Source organism: Aulonocara stuartgranti (genome assembly GCF_965226115.1).
Source record: "Aulonocara stuartgranti genome assembly, chromosome: 18".
In the NCBI taxonomy this organism is placed as follows: Eukaryota; Metazoa; Chordata; class Actinopteri; order Cichliformes; family Cichlidae; genus Aulonocara; species Aulonocara stuartgranti.
In genome coordinates, this window is record NC_138954.1 from 27885043 (window position 1) to 27902575 (window position 17533).

The 17533-nt window shown below is 39.7% G+C and overlaps 2 protein-coding genes across 4 annotated transcripts in view; one reads left to right on the forward strand and one right to left on the reverse strand.

Moving 5' to 3' along the window:
* The window catches only part of LOC309693519 (caspase-8-like), a 92036-nt gene that overhangs the window by 23554 nt on the left and 50949 nt on the right, over positions 1 to 17533 (forward strand). The gene's annotated exons all lie outside the window — the stretch shown is intronic.
* Positions 256 to 17520, reverse strand: LOC309693511 (caspase-8-like). 2 transcript variants are annotated; one of them, XM_082512795.1, is made up of 13 exons: positions 16640 to 17520; positions 13505 to 13570; positions 12672 to 13390; positions 12339 to 12514; positions 12081 to 12186; positions 7109 to 7238; positions 6980 to 7014; positions 6828 to 6888; positions 6649 to 6707; positions 6329 to 6443; positions 6038 to 6165; positions 2730 to 3124; positions 256 to 2357 (listed from the first exon to the last, which is right to left on the reverse strand). In XM_082512795.1, the coding sequence occupies exons 3-13, from the start codon at positions 12867 to 12869 to the stop codon at positions 2213 to 2215; spliced, it is 1548 nt and encodes a 515-aa protein (XP_082368921.1). In that variant the 5' UTR covers positions 12870 to 13390; positions 13505 to 13570; positions 16640 to 17520; the 3' UTR covers positions 256 to 2212. The 2 variants fall into 2 exon arrangements, with proteins under 2 accessions (XP_082368921.1, XP_082368922.1); XM_082512796.1 differs by lacking the exons at positions 13505 to 13570; positions 16640 to 17520 and having other exon boundaries at positions 12672 to 13466.

Sequence of the window (17533 nt, forward strand, 5' to 3'; positions counted from 1 at the left end):
CTACTTGGAAGCAAAACATAAAGAAATTAACGACTTGCACAGTACTCTATAATATATATCACTTAAATCTTCCTTATGTTAAATCATGAATGAGCTGATCTGCAGAGGGCACATATAAAAGATGTTTTCAGGTTACCTCTGACGCATGTAAATATCAGCTTCATCATAACGCTGGCCTTCATTAGCCTGAGAGAAATTCAGCATATTTGATGAGCTTGTTTACATCACTTTGTAAAACTTCAGAATCCAAATAATAACAGCTCAAATTATATCAGGTGAAAGGAGTCAAAACTCTGCAAAGTGTGGAAGACTCGTGCGCCAGCAGCAGAGAGCACTTTAGGAGAGCGCGTGGATTCAGTAATGTGACACGCGAATGATGAAAATGAGTCTGCGCCTTTCAGGCCTCGCTGTGTGGGTGTGCCTTCAGAGAGACTCTTCCAGAGCCCAAATGGGTTAAAGATTGTGTTGAATCCCTGACCCGGAGTGGGCACTCCTCCCTTTTCCGGCTGCGGACCATGGCCTCAGATTTGGAGGTGCTGATTCTCATTCCCATCGCTTCACACTCGGCGGCGAACCGTTCCAAGGCAAGCTGGACGCCATCAACTGACGAAGCCAACAGGACCACATCATCTGCGAAAAGCAGAGATGAGATCCTGAGACCACCAAAGAGAAAGCCTTCTGCCACTTGGCTACGCCTAGAAATTCTGTCCATTCTAATGGACCGATTCTGTTCATCATAAAAATTAAGAACAGAATCGTTGACAAAGTGCAGACCTGGCGGAGCCAAACACACACCAGGAACAAGTCCGACTTATTGCCGGCTATGCAGACCAAGCTCTTGCAACAATCGTATAAGGACTGAATGGCCCATAGCAATGGGCCAGACACCCCACACTCCCGGAGCACCCCCCACAGGACCCCCCGAGGGACATGGTCAAATGCCTTCTCCAAGTCCACAAAACACATGTAGACTGGTTGGGCAAATTCCCATGCGCCATCGAGTATCCTCGAGAGGGTAAGGAGCTGGTCCAGTGTTCCACGGCCAGGACGAAAACCGCATTGTTCCTCCTGTATCCGAGGTTCGACTAACAGACGAACTGTCCTCTCCAGCACCCTGGCATAGACTTTCCCAGGGAGGCTGAGGAGTGTGATCCCCCTGTAGTTGGAACACACCCTCCGGTCCCCCTTCTTAAAGATGGGGACCACCACCCCGGTCTGTCAGTCCAGGGGTACTGCCCCTGATCCTCACGCAACATTGCAGAGCGGTGTCAACCAAGACAGCCCTACAACATCCAGACTGCTACATCTAACTGTCCATAGAATTCTATTCTATTCTATTCTATTCCATAAGAATAAACATGTTTACAGCTTATAAGCAACTATAAAGAAAAACAACAGCAGTCATTCCTTTAAAGAAAAATATATTTTTTTTATAATTGTCTATAATTATATTTCTTTTTGTTTTGAGCCATTAAGTATAGAAGTTCATTTGTTGTGTATCATACACAGGACCTAACAAAATATCACGTTTCTACAAATAAAGAGTTAAAAACGATACATATGACAGTGAAACTTTCCTTTTTATTTATTTATTGAACTCATGTCCCAAAAGAAAGTCATTTGTTTATAATAATTGTCACCATATTTCTACTACTCTTATGTAATTTCTTTTGAAATTGTACTTAACATATATCTGTAATTAGTCATAACAAGTTATGGGTTGGATGCTTGAAAGTCTGAAACCAGAATATATAGAAGGTGAAGAAGTCTGAAAAGTTATTGCTGATTTTATTAGACCAGCAGCACCAAAAATATGATCTCTCGCCAACTTTACATATAGGACACAGGCACTTCTGCCTATATGTAAACACCAATAAAAACACAATAATATACATTTTATTAATCACTTCAGTGCCCAATTCAATGACATGTACACATTAAATGGCATTATTAATCAGTTTTTAAATGTGGAAGAACGATTTGTAAAACAAATGACCACCACTTAATCACAATTCAGCAGCGTATAATTATGTGGCAGAAGAAAAGAGAAATGGCATGTTAACAATTTCAGAAGCTAAATTTCATAACCACATTTTATATACTATGATATTTTCTTTGATTTTTGAGATGAGATTAAAATAGAAATTCATTCATACATACACGCTGTAAATCAGGCTCATCAAGTTTATGTGAATCTGGGAATTATTTTTGGTCACAGGCGGGTGACAGGTTTGAGGACGAGCTTCTTGGTGAGAGTGTATCTGGGCTCTGGCATTTGTTTGTGGGTTGAATACGCTCCTTTGCTGACCTCCCTGTTAACACGTGTCAGGACAGTGAGGATATCATCCATCTCCTGACTGCAAGGAAAACATCAGAAACACACTAAAAATAACAACTTGAATTTTTGGAATACTTGAAACATTGAGCTTTCTGATGTTTTACATAAGCACATCTTACATCACCAAAAGCAGACCTACAGATATGCACATAAGTATAGCTTTCTAAATATCTTTTATCATTGCAAAAACTATAAAAACAGTTTATAACAGTGTGCTATAAAGATGTCAGATTGTGTCACTTTACATGACAGTTGTGCCTAAGTAAAGTATAAATAAAATTAGGCTTACTTAAAATGTTTTCTGTATGTCAACAAATAAATTGTGAAATGTGTCATATATTACAGTTTTCTTCCAAAGTAGCATTTTATCCTATTAAACTATTTCTCTCACCTTTCTGCTGATCTTGTCAGCTGCTTGCACAGCTCCTGGGTGTAGATACATCCTGTGACTCTGTTTCGAAACGTCACGAAATCCTCCACGGTGGCCATGCCTATCAGAAAGTCTGCTTCTGAAGGCATTGTCTCAATCTGTCTCCCCGGGTCTGCATTTCCTTCCAAGAAGAATTGTGTCTCCCTCCCATCCTCTTGAGGCCCCAAGCTGCAGGGACAGTATCCTTTTTGTAATCCTTCACCCTGACTTGCTTCAATGAAGAAGAGTTTGGGCTTCCCTGACAAGGTTGGGACTCTTCCACTTGTAAAAGGGAGCATCAGATCTTTCAGGAACACCTTTTCCCCATCGGTGCCAAAGACACACCCCTTTGTTCCATGCGAAAGCACGCATACCACCTTAAATCAGAGGCATATTGGATAGATGTGGTGTTAAGAACAAAAAATGCAAAAGGACACATGGTAGTGAATTTTGTGAAAAGGATAAAAATAGCTGTGGTGACCACATACTTTAAGAAGAAGGTAGAATGTAAGGAGAATTATAAGAGTAGAGAAAGGTTCACAAAGGTAAACTACATCTTGTGCAGAATCGTAAAGAGAGAGGATACTGCAAGGTGGTGTCAGGGGAGAATGTAGCTAGGTAGATTTAAATGGTACTCTGAAGGTTGACTTTGGAAATGAAGAAGGGGAAGTGAATGAAGCCAAAAGCAAGGATTAAGTGAAGAAGAAGGACATTGTGCAGTATATAGGCAGATGTTATATGAACTATCAGGGCTGCTTATCAACCTCTGGTCAGTATAAAGGTAGTACGAATGTTGGTAAATGATACTAAATTAACTAATTCAAAACTGACAGTTGCCCTGGACCCAACCCTGACGTATGCAATGAGTTAGGGATGCAGCTATCAATTATTTTTGTAATCAACTAATCTATCGATTATTTCATTGATTAATCGAGTAATCTGTTAACCAAATATATCATGAAAAATTAGGTTTAAATTTTTTGGTGAAAAATTTGTTCATGGCAGTCAGTGTTGGGGAGTACTGAATACATGTACCGGCATTACGTATTTAAAATACAAAATAAGTGTAACTGTTTTCCGATAAAGTTACCATTTAAAAAGGTAATAATCAGAATACAGTTACTTTGTAAAAACAGATGGATAACACGGTGGTCTTTTCCTGTTTCATATTGTAGGCTATCCCCTCTTTACTTTTTGGTAATCCATACCGGTGGAAACCCAAATAAAACGTGCAATAAGAGGCTCTAATGCCTGGGTCTCAATCTCGCGGCCCATGTCACCTCTACTTGCATAATGACGTGAAGAAATATTTTTTTTAAATTAATATCCAAAGAATGATTTAATATGAAGGCAATATGAGCAGAGTGTTACAGGCATAGCCCTAAAGAATGTAGCCTAATGGCCAGTGTAGTTCGTGTTGCAGGGAGAATGTGTGGGACTGCCCCTGGTGTTATGTGTGTTTGTGAGCACGAGGAAGGGAGAAAAAGGAAAGTCAAAAAGTATGAGTTGCTACCCACCAGAAACGGGAGATGGAAGCATGTAAATATAATAATAACCGCTGCAGCCAGTGCAGAGTGCCTGACGAGTCCAGTTGTAAGGGGTCATGACTCGACTGCACACTGGGTTTGCCGCCTCCAAAACAATAATTTCCATTGGAGCAGCCCTTCAATGCCTCTCTCTGTCTCTCGCTAGCAAATTTGACCCAGACAGTAAAGCTAGTTCCCGGCTATGAGCCCGACACGGAACCCGACATATTAGCCAGAGGTCCCTTTACTATGGTTCGGAGCCACGGACCTGGCCGAGGTATAAGAGAGTACAAAAATAAATAAAACAATTTTCACTAGCAGTCAAAAACTAATGTGTCTGCATTTTTATTTTGTTAAATACGAGCAAAATGACAGCAGAAGTGCTGCCACATGTCTGGCCAAAAGAGGGTACCAATTTGTTTATTTGGTAGTTCAATAAAAGGCTTCAGTTAAGACTGTGAAAAAAATTGGGTTCACGTTTGCAGTTTTGTCTAATTATGCAATATTTGAAATAAAAACAAACAAACAAAACACTACATTTTCAGATGTGAGTGAAGTTGCCCCCCCCCCCCCCCCTTCTTCAAATCCAACAAAAGTGGTATCAAACGTTTGTGCTACGTTTGTGCTGCAAAAATTTTCGTTTGTGCTGCTATTATTTTTAAGATATTAATAAAAATTTCTAGAGGTCAGAGATCAACCAGCCCCCCCACATTAATTAAATCAAACAAAATGGGTGTCAATCAACTGTGCTACGTTTGTGCTGGTTTGTGCTGCTAAAATTCTTGTTTGTGCTGCTTCTGTTTTAAAGAAAGAAGACAGCTTCAGCTTACCGCATCTTATATCAGTTGCACCGAAGTAGCTGTAAGTAATCTGGGCGCTACAGCTTTAAGCAGAGGTTAAGATGGTTCTCTTAACCTCTAGTGTCCACCATCTGGTTCAGGTGTTACCACCACCAAAGGCCCTAACCATCTTTAAGCCACAGGTCAGTGCAGCAGCTTCAGCAATGGAGGTGGTCCATTCGGACTTAATGTCCCCAGTCTCCCTCGGGATGGGTCAAAGCTCAGCCGGACCGTGGCCTCTGCCAGGTGTTCCCAGTGCACCCTCACTATATGTTTAGGCTTGCCAGGTCTATCCAGCCTCCTCTCCCACCACCTGGTCAGAATCACCACCAGGTGGTGATCGGTTTACACCAACACCAGACTGAGACAGAGTCCAGCCCCTCTCCAGGAGACTGGTTCCAGAGCCCGATCTAGCGGGTACATCTCGACTTCACGCAATATATTCCATATCCTATTCGCTAGTCTCGGTAGCCAAGGGTCTGTCCACCAGGGTTTCCGCCACTGGCTGCCAACCAGCACACAATGCACCTGACCCCTATGGCACCTCCTGTGGGTGTTGGGCCTACAGGAGGGTGGGCCCATGTCCCTTTTCGGGCTGTCCCAACCAGCCCACATAGACTAAGGCCTGCCCACCAGACACTCACTCTTGGGCACCCTCCCCAGGCCCGGCTCCTGGGTAGATCCTGGTAACCCTATGCTGGGAAACTGTGCCCTGGATATTCTGCTCATAGGGGTTTTTGAATTGCGCTGTCTGGTCCCTCACCCAGGGCCAATTTGCCATGCAAAACTTTACCAGGTTACAAAAAGTCCTTGGCAACATAGCCTCTGGGATCACTGGGAGATGCAAATCCAAGGATATAAAATAAATTAAGAATATAGAATGGTGGTTGAGGATACAATTCCAAAGATGTATGAATCTACTTACCAAGGCATTATCATTCACAAAATTCTTCTTGCTGTACATTCTTAATTCATTTCGTATTTGTGCTGCAGTCAGGTTGTTGTGTATCAGCACTTTAAAGCCTAAGCTTGTGAACACTGTGTTCAGAGCATCTGTGCCACATAGAAAAGAAACAAATGAAGGTATAGCAGTAGATTACAAAACCAAAGAATATCTGATCTGTATGTGCAGTAATTGTTGCAGGTCTCAGTGCTTCTAGTTAAAACAGTCCTACATAAATCAGGTCATGATATGGTTTGAAGGTAAGAACTCTACCTGCATCCTTCTGAGTTCCCCTTCGAGCATGTAGACATGTTTCAGTAGTGAAGGTCTCATTATTGATGATCACACATAAACCATGAGACGTATGAGTCAAAGTGTAGTATTCTGACTACAGGACACAAACAAAGAAAATGTGAATTATTATGTTTTTACATTAATATAAATGTTAGTGTTCCGACAAAAGAATGAATGAAAGCATAAAAGTCTGAATTTATTATTAATCCTTTATTTATCCAGGTAAAAAATCTCATTGAGATTAAAAATCTCATTTCCAAGAGAGACCTGGCATCATAGCAACAAAATGAATGAACTACCTGATCAGGAAGAGAGATGGGCTGTGATCGTGCATCAGTGTAAATAATCTCTCCTCTGCCTTAGAGACAAAAGAACAACATATTTACATGTTCAGTATTATGACAAAATAATAAAAACCAGAGTGACTGTAGGAATTCCTAAAAAATAACTACAATTTTTTCTGAACAGAGATACTTACAACTGCACTGAGTTTCAGTTACAGACAGAGGAAGATGGGATTCATTTGTGTCAAAAAACCTCTGTGGGAATAAACATCACAGTGATCAGCAAACTGACACACAGAATTAAATGTTCAGAAACACACAGACAGATACAGTTGTCAATACTGACATGAGGAGGTAACATCTGCTGCTGTTGGGGGACTCCTGTAACGAGTACAATCATTTGATGATGTTCACAGAAACACACTGTTTACACCTAAATGTTTTTCTGTGGTTAAGTGAAAAATGTCTCTCATACCTTGAACGTAGTTCTCTACAATCATTGCCAGCTCAGGATCAATCTCTTGGAGTATTTCATGCAACACACTGACATTTGTGTCTGATATTAAATCTTTCTTTTCCATCTGAGCAAACACATCCAGCGCTGTCTGGAATTAACAGCAAAGATGGTTTTAGTTCACAGAGGCTCTTGTAACAGGGCGGCCCTTAGCAGCTGGAAACACAGTGAGATGGACCAAGGCAGAAGTAGTGGAACAAAGTATTTATTTGCCATACAGCTCTCCTTACAACAATTAACTTGTCGAGCTTCTTCACAGCACAAAAATAATCTGTCTCTAATGACAACTGGCAGCTTTAATATGTTCAGCTGTCACCGACTTAGAGTTGGATGTCTCGAGACCGGTCTCGAGACCACTTTTACGTGGTCTTGGTCTCGGTCTTGGTCTCGACGGACTTTTGTCTTGGTCTCGGTCTTGGTCTCGATGGACTTTTGTCTTGGTATCGACGGACTTTTGCCTTGGTCTCGGTCTCGCTGTTTCGGTCTTGTGTTCTCAAATCGACATAGTGTTCGGGAGATTTGAGTCAACCATCAGCGGAGCGGGGGGGTGGCTTACTGGGCTTAAGCCCGGGTCATTTTTTCAGAAGCATGGGGTCTTTTGGAGTGTAATTTGTTAGTTAGATGCCTGACTGACAACTGTATAAAACAAAAACAACACACGAAGCACAGAGCGCACCGTCGTAAATTCCCCCTAATATTGGTATGATCCGAGCTCAGGCACTAGGCGACTGAGCACAGCACCCATGTGAGCGAGGGGGGAGAAGCTGCTCCTTGCGAGTTTGCTGCAGACAGAGGAGAGCTTAAGTTTGACCAGGTACCAAAGCAAATCATTCGTACTGAACTAATAATGTAAATATGACGGTGTATCACAAAAGATTGATATCAAACTGATCACTTGGTTGCGTTACTTGCTCTTCGAGTGAATCAACAAATGGATAAATAAAAAGCCGAACAGCAATGCTGATTTTTTAGAGAGTCTTAGCTTACATTTCATATTTTCAGTTGTTTCCCTCCACGGATAAACAAACTCTCTAAATCGGTTTCAGTTGTGTACTGATGTACACAACAATGGACATAAGGAGCTTCTTTCAAAGAAAAAACTCAGGTAGATGTTATTTTATATATTATGCTTTGAATGTTCAGTATATCTATGCAAAACAAGAGGAATTTCAATACACAGCAGTATATTCACAGTTGAAACCAGATATTTACATACACTTTATGGAGAAAACATAAAAACTTTTTTTTACTGTTAAACATCAATTTGGAGTAAACTTTTGTTTTAGATAAATAAATGTTGAAATATCTTTTGAATTAGTTAAATGTCAGAATAAAAAGAGGGAGCTGTCTATTTTAATCACTTTCATCAAATTTAGGAGTACATATACACTAAGTTTATTGTTAATTAATAGGAAAACTCCAGACGATTCCATTCTGAGCTGAAGAAGCTTCTGATAGGTTAGTAGAGTCCATGTGAGTAAACAGGTGGCACAGCTGTGGATGCATATAAGGCAAAACACAGAGCCTGTTTCTTTGACATGGGAAAATCAAGAGATGTCAACCAAAACACCAGGAAAAGAACTGTGGAGCTCCATAAGTGTGGCTCAATTTTGAATACAATTTGGTGCCATTTGCAATTAAGAAATACAGATAGTTTCTCTCTTTACTCTTAAAGTTAACAAATATGTTTTTTATATTTATCAATCTAAAAAAATAAACATTTAGTCTGATTTGATGTTACAATTAAAAAAGTGTTTTTATCTGAAGAGTTTGTAAATATCTGGTTTCAACTGTATATTTGATGATGTTGGTGTTTGGCTTGATTGTCAGCACAAAGAGGGAGAGAGAGGAACAGAGAGGGAGAGAGAGAATGAGGACAGAACAGAGATGGAACAAGAGCAGGTGAGACACACATGTTAGTCAAATGGTTGTTTGCCAAAACTCATCAGAACATGTATCTCGTACCTAGTGTTTCTTTTTAGATACAATTTGTTACTTTTCAAATTCTATATTTATTAAGTTATGCAGGCTTGTTTGCACAACAAGGCTACATAATTATATAAACTTTTCTCAATCTAAATATTGTACTTTGGTAGAATTAAAAAATAAGTGTAGTGCAGGTCTATGATGATTTTTAGTGCTACTATCATCTAGTTCTGATTCTGGTTCTGTCTTGGTTACTGTTGTAGTCCTGTTTTAATTCCGGATCAGTTCTGGGTCTGGTTGAATTGGGGTTTAGTCCCTGTGTCTTGATACAGGCCTGACTTTGTTCTGCCTTGCTGCTTAATTAAAAAACTAGTTTAAGGTGTCCTGCATATGTCTATAGAATAGCATCTGGCTGCAGTTTAAAGACTTTTTTTGTCTCGGTCTTGGTCTTGGTCTTGGTCTCGTCTCGACTCGGTCTCGTCTCAACTTGGTCTTGCTCTCGATACCCTCTGGTCTTGGTCTTGTCTTGGTCTCGGATTAGGCGGTCTTGACTACAAGTCTACACCGACTTAACCATTATTCCACTCTCAGGTAAATTCTTAAATCCCAACCTTCCACCACAGTATACAATATATTAATTAGAATAAATAAATACATAAATACATTTTCACATTTACATATTAATAAATATTTCACACTTTAATGTTACACCAAACCCACTATTATAAAAACCCAGAAACCCAAGCACAAAGATTCACCACACTCTCTTTACCTATGGTCTCTCCCGGAACCTTTAAATGGTGTCTGGACCCTCGGGGAAACATTTGCCCAAACACCTTGAAGAGGACACAGGCAAGAAAGGTGAGTAATCATTATCTTACACTTATTTGCACCACTTTTATCCCTAGATTTCACACACACTTGCATTAGTTTTCCTTACTGGTAAACCTTAATCACAATCTCAATCACCATTCTTCTCTCCTGACAGACAACCACCACATTCCTTGATGAGGAGCAGCTGTGCAGGATCTGAAACAAGGCCACCAACTGATTTTAAAATTCCCAATAAATAGTCAATAAATATTTAAACTTGTGTGCAAATCCATGCTTAAAGTGCAATGCTAAATAAAGTGCTTGATAAGGTGCTTTTAACCCTCCTGCCATCCTTTAAAAAACTCACACCCATCACCCTAGGGACCATTCTCAGCCACGCCATAAAAAGACCATATATCCATATTTTATTCCACTTTAAATTAGCCAACCTTGTAAAACTACTTCTCCCTGAAATATTCATGTAAAGTTTTAATAATATTTTCGTTGTTTTAACCCTTCAAATCCCAGTGTTATTACATGAGCGCCCTGTGTTATAAGCCCCAAAAACCAAAAAACGAAACTAAATATTTCCACAAAAAACCAGTTGAAGTAATATGTGATTGTCATTATAAGTAGGCCTTTAGATGGACCAAAGATTGGCACCAACATACATTTTGACCTGCCATTATTTTTTTTGCAATTTAAAAATTAAAACTTCAAGGCCCTGAGTCTTCATTGACATCCAAGAAAAGAAGAAAAAATAAAATCATATGATGATAATTTGGGGTTGAAAAATAGCGTTTATAATGGAAGTCAATGGGCAGAAAATGGTCCCCAGGGTGATGGGTGTGGGGATTTCTGCTGCTCAGCCATTTTAGGCTGATTTAAGGAATTCACACTGGAATATTAACATTGACAGGTAAAAACTATCCTGTGGCAAGTTTGGTTATATTCCACTGAACACAGTGGAAATGGCAGCCATTTAACACATAGCAGTGGCACAAAAAGGTCCCAAGAAGGCAGGAAGGTTAATAAAGTGAAAGGTGTGTTCTAAAGTGCTATACAGATAATCTAATATAAATACATGCAGTAAGGGAGTCCTCTTCCTTACACTCTGCAGCTACACTATAAATCTATCAACTGCTTCACAGCAAAATGTTACTCAAATGGCAGTTTAAAGACACAAATCTTCAGCTCTGTGATGAACAAGTCAGCTGGGTGCACAGATCATAGACTGAAATTCTCTGTGACCTTCAGTTTGTAATTTAGATTTAGGGATGGATGCACTTAGAATACTTGCAAGTTTAAAGCACTTCTTAAATGCTTTCACATTTCAGATCCAGAAGTTAGCTTTATATATCTTTTGTTTATTTTTTACATCCAGTCTATGATCAAGAGAAACATAGAAATGAACCACTGTTCATTATGTTAACACATGTCTTTGAAAAATGTGGAGAGGCTTTGTCTTCATTGGCATTTCTGTTTTGTGCCAGCTATACAAAAAAGAGGCTGGTAAGATGGAAGCTGTTAAATTTTGTGGTGGGTCAAGCAAAACTTTCTATATATAAAAGAAGAAAAAATAAGATTAATAATATTGCAGGGAAAAGGGTTGATACAACTTTCATTTAGCTGGTTAAATATAGATGTCTACAAGCTCTACAAGGGCCTGATATCCACACGAGGACATTATACTGCCACTGTTCTTTTAAATTTAAAATGTCCCAATATGTGGATCTCACTTTTCTCAGAAACAAAAATCAGGAAAAAAATAAAGATAAAAATCTGTAAATTCTTTGTTTTTACATTCATCTGCTCCCAATCAGCCCAAATAGCAAAGAGAAAGTAAAAATTCATGCCATGAAAGAGTTCGGGTCTTAGGAGGTTAAAGCTGAATTTCCATTGCATCCATTGACAAATAATTTAACTGATTTTTCTTCTCAGTGGTGCTTTAAGAAAAGAGTGTGTTTTGTTATATATGGTCAATTATATTTCAGCCCTGTGACAATTTATTTTCTTCTTGTGATGTACTGATGTTCATTTATTGAGAAATAAATGTTTTGTTAAAAAGAAAATCACCATAGGATTTAAAATCTGAAGCCCAGATACAGTTGTTTCTTAATGACTACATCCTGTAGATGTAGATATGGTGAGTTGATTTTAAAATAGCTGGAGATGTGTGCAAATGTTATCTCACTTTGCATTGATCCAGTGTGCTTTTGAGCAGCTTTGATCTCAGTAGAAACTTCATGATTGCGATATTGTCGTTATTCATAGCATCACATATTTTGTACAGCATCACCCTAACAGTGGGGAAAAAAAGAAGAAAAAATAAAAATGTGGAGAGAAAGCCAAACAGACACAAAGATATTGTAATTCAAACTGATAGCATTTAAGTACTAATTACTACTATATGTATGCTGTCATATTAAAGTCAATGTGGGACTGCGTTCACCTGTACTGTGACAGAACAGGACTTCCATCTGTGTCCTTTGATCGTTTGCTATCTATGCCCAGGGACCTGACGAGGTCTACTCGATCAATAGTTGAGAGAAGCTGAGAAAGGAAACAATTGTTCTGCAGGAGACCTTTTTCCTTTAAGCTTGAGAACAGGTCTTTGATATTAGTGATCTGTGGGGTAGGGGGGGGGGGGGTCATTAGAAAGTCTATCAGTGAATATGAACATATCTAAGCTATCTATCATACTGTCAGTCCTACAAGTGACGCATCCATAAACATGTCAGTAAAACAAGTGGAAGGATAACAGTATAGAACATGCAGCACTGACCACTTTCAGATGACTTCTACTAACAACATCACGACACAGGAAGCAAAGTGCTGCCACCTCGGTAGAGTCCAGCTCATCTTCTAGAGTTGAGGACAAGCTTTGTATCACAGGCCTGGATGGACTGATAGATACAAACACTAAGTACCATAGGCTATATGAATGTAGCAACAGTCTTTGAGATGACCCTATGTCATACATCTTGCAATATTATGTGAAGGAAATTGATTAAACAGCACACTATCTCTGTGACACAAATGTAACTTATTTGAGCTGCTCTGTATTTCCAGAAGTAGGACCTCACCTCCATTTGACTGGAGCCGTCTTGTGACAGAACATAGAGAGAAACAGAGTTACACATCCAACCAGAATATGATCTCAGACACAACTTTTCTGTGTGTGTTTAATTACCATGTAAAAACAGGATGTCATTTTTTAAGTCCTTCAGCTGAGGGGAAGTAGTTTTAATGTCTTCATCAGTTTGCAGGAAGTTCAGAAAAGCTCCGCAGGTATCGTCTCCTTTACTCATGATCTTATCCACGAGCTCAACAATGTGTCCCTCCACATCTTTTCCGCCGATACTTTTAAGAATGTTGTACTCCCGTTCAGTGATCAGCTCCTTCTCATAAACTTTGTTGAGGATCAGCCTGTAGTCTCCAGACAGAATCGTTTGGATGGCTGTTTTATTTCTCCTCACAATGTCTTTGGCAGACATGCTGAGTCTGCATTACAGACAATTACACAGTTTAAATATCACAACTGCAACTAACAGCAGCACACAGGTTTTATTATCTTACAAAGTCTTCATTTTAAATGTAATAGTTATTGCATGTTACCTCTTTTGGTGTCCTTGAGAGTGTGCGCACAGATGATTCAGCGGCCCTGCTTCATTGCATTATGTTCTGCAAAAGAATATGCAACTCCTCAAAGCAAATACTACTTCTGTAAGCTACTGTACTTGCTGCAGTAATTAATAATGGCTGGAAACAAAGCAATAATTTAGCAAGAAATGTGAATGTGCCTGAATGATAATTTCATGTGTGCCCTGTAGCCTAAAATGTGTATTACAACGACTTGTTGGGAAAAATTTGTTTAGACATAAATGTTGATGCCATAATACTGCAAACTCAGACATAGTTGTAATTTCTATTCAAAATGTAGCTGTATGAAATGTATGACAGTCCGTTAACCAAATAATTCAGATCTTCTCTGTCTAAAATGTTAAGTGACAGACAAAATAATAATACTACTGATAACAAATATATTTTGCTTATATAACTGTTTTGTGCACCATCAGTACCTATCAAAAAGGAAGCAGGCTGGACCTGTAGTGTATAACTACTCTGTCCTACAATCAAGTTTATGAGGATTCTTTTGTTTGTTTTTGTTGTTTTTTTCTTTTTCAAAGATAATATTTGAGAGAATAACTAATAACCTCTCAGAAGTCACCCTGGTTTTCTCCGTCCTACCCAAATGTAAAAGGGGATATATTTCCTCAGGCTGCATGTCCCCATCTGCCACATTTGTCCCCATCCTATAAAGCACCACCACGAAGTAGATCATTAGCAGGCACCTGCATGAGTCAAGCTGTAACTATCACCAGTTAATACAGGCTTGTTTCCTAAATGACCTTAACAGGCTGGAACGAAAGGCACTTATTCAAGTGGATGAGCAGAGGGTGACTCTGTGTGACAGCAGAAAAGTGTGATCAGAGGATTTCATTGAAGATATTTGTTTATTTTTGTTTTTGAACAAAACATTGTTTTGCCATTTTGGCTGGTAATTGCAAATGTAACTCAGTCCTCACAGACAGAAAGTTAAAATGTCGAACACTACAGTAGGAATAAACATGTTTACAGCCTTGGTATTTATAACCAGTTTCATTTCCCATAACTAGTCCAGTTGTAAATGGGTCAGAGCAGGGGTCTCAAACTTAAATGAGCTGGCAACACAACTTGTTTTAACATTGCACTCAACAACAAACAAATCCTCTCTAACACAAAAAAGTAACTTCAAGGGCCAAACTCCATCATATTTTTTTCACGTCAATATACGGGTGGTTAGTTTGAGACCCCTGGGTTAGAGGAAAACATCATCAACTAAATAACTCAAGTCACTTTTGGCACAACACGTATAAATGAAATTACACGTAATCACAGGGTACTTGGGATCTAACAGTGTAATTATTTTTTACACTGAATCGATATCGTGTTACTCAATCTAGAATCGATTTTATTTGGAAAATCAATAATCAAAACCTACCCCCACTTAGTCCCTCCATAACACGTACCCTAGAAAGTACTTGTTTCATTTGAAAACTGTTCTCTCCTTCTTCTCAGCTGGGCCTTTAGCTAGCAACACTGAAAAGAAACTGCACACAAACAGTTCGTGTGTTTGCTGTTTGTTGAGCTGATAGAAATGTTGCATTTGAAATTACCTGACACTCCAAAAAAACCTCACTCCCTTTATGCTCGCTGGTCGTCGGTAGGGCTAGCTAGATGCTGAAGTACCGCAAACATAACTTATGGACACCCGAAGTCGTTCCAGCCACAAGTAATTGTTGCCTCCTGTAATGTTATATATCAAACTGCACCAGTAGAGGGTGGTGTCGTTAAAAAGTAGAAGTATGATCCTGTCCATAAAGTTTATGACATTAAAAGTTACTTGTTCCTTGCTGATGATAAATAAATAAAAAGGCCCACTTAAACCCCTAACTATGGCACATGTGTTTGCCTCTTTCATCTCTTTTTATACCACATCTGGTGATTAATGCACGAGCAGGACTGCCTTTCATGTGTTTCTCGCAATGACGAAGTAATGACTCCATTCAAACACGTCAAACCGAAAGTAACGAGCCTATTTTGAAAATGAAAAAAACCTACTCAAGTGAAGTAGATGTAAATTTAAAACTCTACTTAGCACAGTAACAAAATATTTATCTTTACTGCCCACCTCTGCTGTTGTCCACGTTCAGGTTAATGCATGCACTGTTGATACTTCCGCTGAAGTGTAATCACAAGTGAAACTCGCATTTCTTCTAGAGCCAAACCACACCTACATATATACATTGCAACACGTTCTCACTCCTAACTCATCAAATATGGGACGCAGGGTCAGAGTCTGCTTCGCTTATCAACGACTATGGAAAGTCAGCGAGCAGGGCTGGACTGGGACAAAAAATCGGCCCGGGCATTTTGACTAGAGACCGGCCCACCAGGATAAAGATTAAAAATGTGACGTCATTCAGGGGTAAAACCGCAAAGGATTCTGGGAACTTGTGGCAAGAGGTACTAGCGCACGCAGGCGTTCAATTGAACTCAGTTACACAGTGATAAAAAGAAACCCAAAAAATGCCAAGAAGCTGTTGTATTATTAACTGCAATAGCCGGTCGCATGACAGCCACGGTAAAGAGATCTTTTATTTTTTTTATCGGATTACGTCGTTGAAGAGAAAATTTTTAAGCCATGTTTCCGAAGTAAGAGCCAACGGATGGTCTGGATATACCAAATATAACGTCTCAGAACACTTCAGCTCACATGTTGGTCTCCTCCAAGCATTCCCACAAAGGTCAGAGTTTTGTAGTAGTTAATACGTCATTTTTCTTAACATAATTGGTGATACAGGTTACAAGCAAGTCTGGCACTGAACAGAAATTGTCGCGCTATGCTCCTTTGTTTATTGTGCATAAATAGTGAATTGTCCTGACACAATATTGTGTTTTGCTTCTGTTATTGCCATGGTACATTGACAAAAACATATACTTTTATTCACAGGATAAAACAGTTGTTTTGTATCACTAATTGTCCAGTGCGATTACAACATACATTATTGTTGTCACTGCTACATTTCTGTAATGCTACCAGAAATTATTTCCACTACTAATTAATTACCATTGAGCTCAAAGGTTATATTAATAAACGGTTAACGAATGTGTATTTATGACGACGATTTGTGAGACTGGTAAACTTACCTTTGTTCATACGATGGTCTTTCGTTCTACACGGTGCATTTCAAGGTCCTGCACCCATCCGTCGGTAAACTGTACCTGGGCTTGTTGCAGTGACCTGAAGTTACTAGACTTCATGAGTGTACGCACTCACTCCAAGAACTGTATAATTATAAATCTGAGCGTGGTGAAAGTTGGGCAGCACGCTGACGTCTTTTGTCCCTCTGTGTGCTCGTAAGGGTCTGACCCTTTCACTGGTTTGATTTTTTCCTCGTATTTTTCTTTGTCTTTTCGTCGAGTCTGTCTTTGTACGGACCGGCATTGTTCTCCTTTTGTTTTGTACATTCCTTTTTTGTGCGGCAAAGAAAAAACAAGAAGGTATTGGAACCGGAGAATGAACGTTTTGCGGTGCTGCAAACGCTTGCATTTGATGCGGTACTTGGATTGTTTTGCCACGAGTTCCCGGCATGCAATGCGCGAAAATCACGTGATTGCTAAACAAGGGGGAGGGTGCATCCAGCCTCCTCGGCTGTAATTGGTCCAGCCCAGAGTCGATCATGACCACGACCGTGGCTCAGGGGGTTGGGAAGCGTATCTGTAACCGGAAGGCCGCCGGTTCGATCCCCGGGCTCTCTGTCCTGATCGTTGTGTCCGTGGGCAAGACACTTTACCCTACCGCCTACTGGTGTTGGCCAGAGGGGCCGATGGCGCGATATGGCAGCCTCGCTTCTGTCAGTCTGTCCCAGGGCAGCTGTGGCTACAACCGTAGCTGCCTCCACCAGTGTGTGAATGTGAGAGTGAATGAATAGTGGCATTGTAAAGCGCTTTGGGTGCCTTGAAAAGCGCTATATAAATCCAATCCATTATTATTATTAATTGGCCGATCCAACACCTTTCATTATATATACCCTTCCTAAA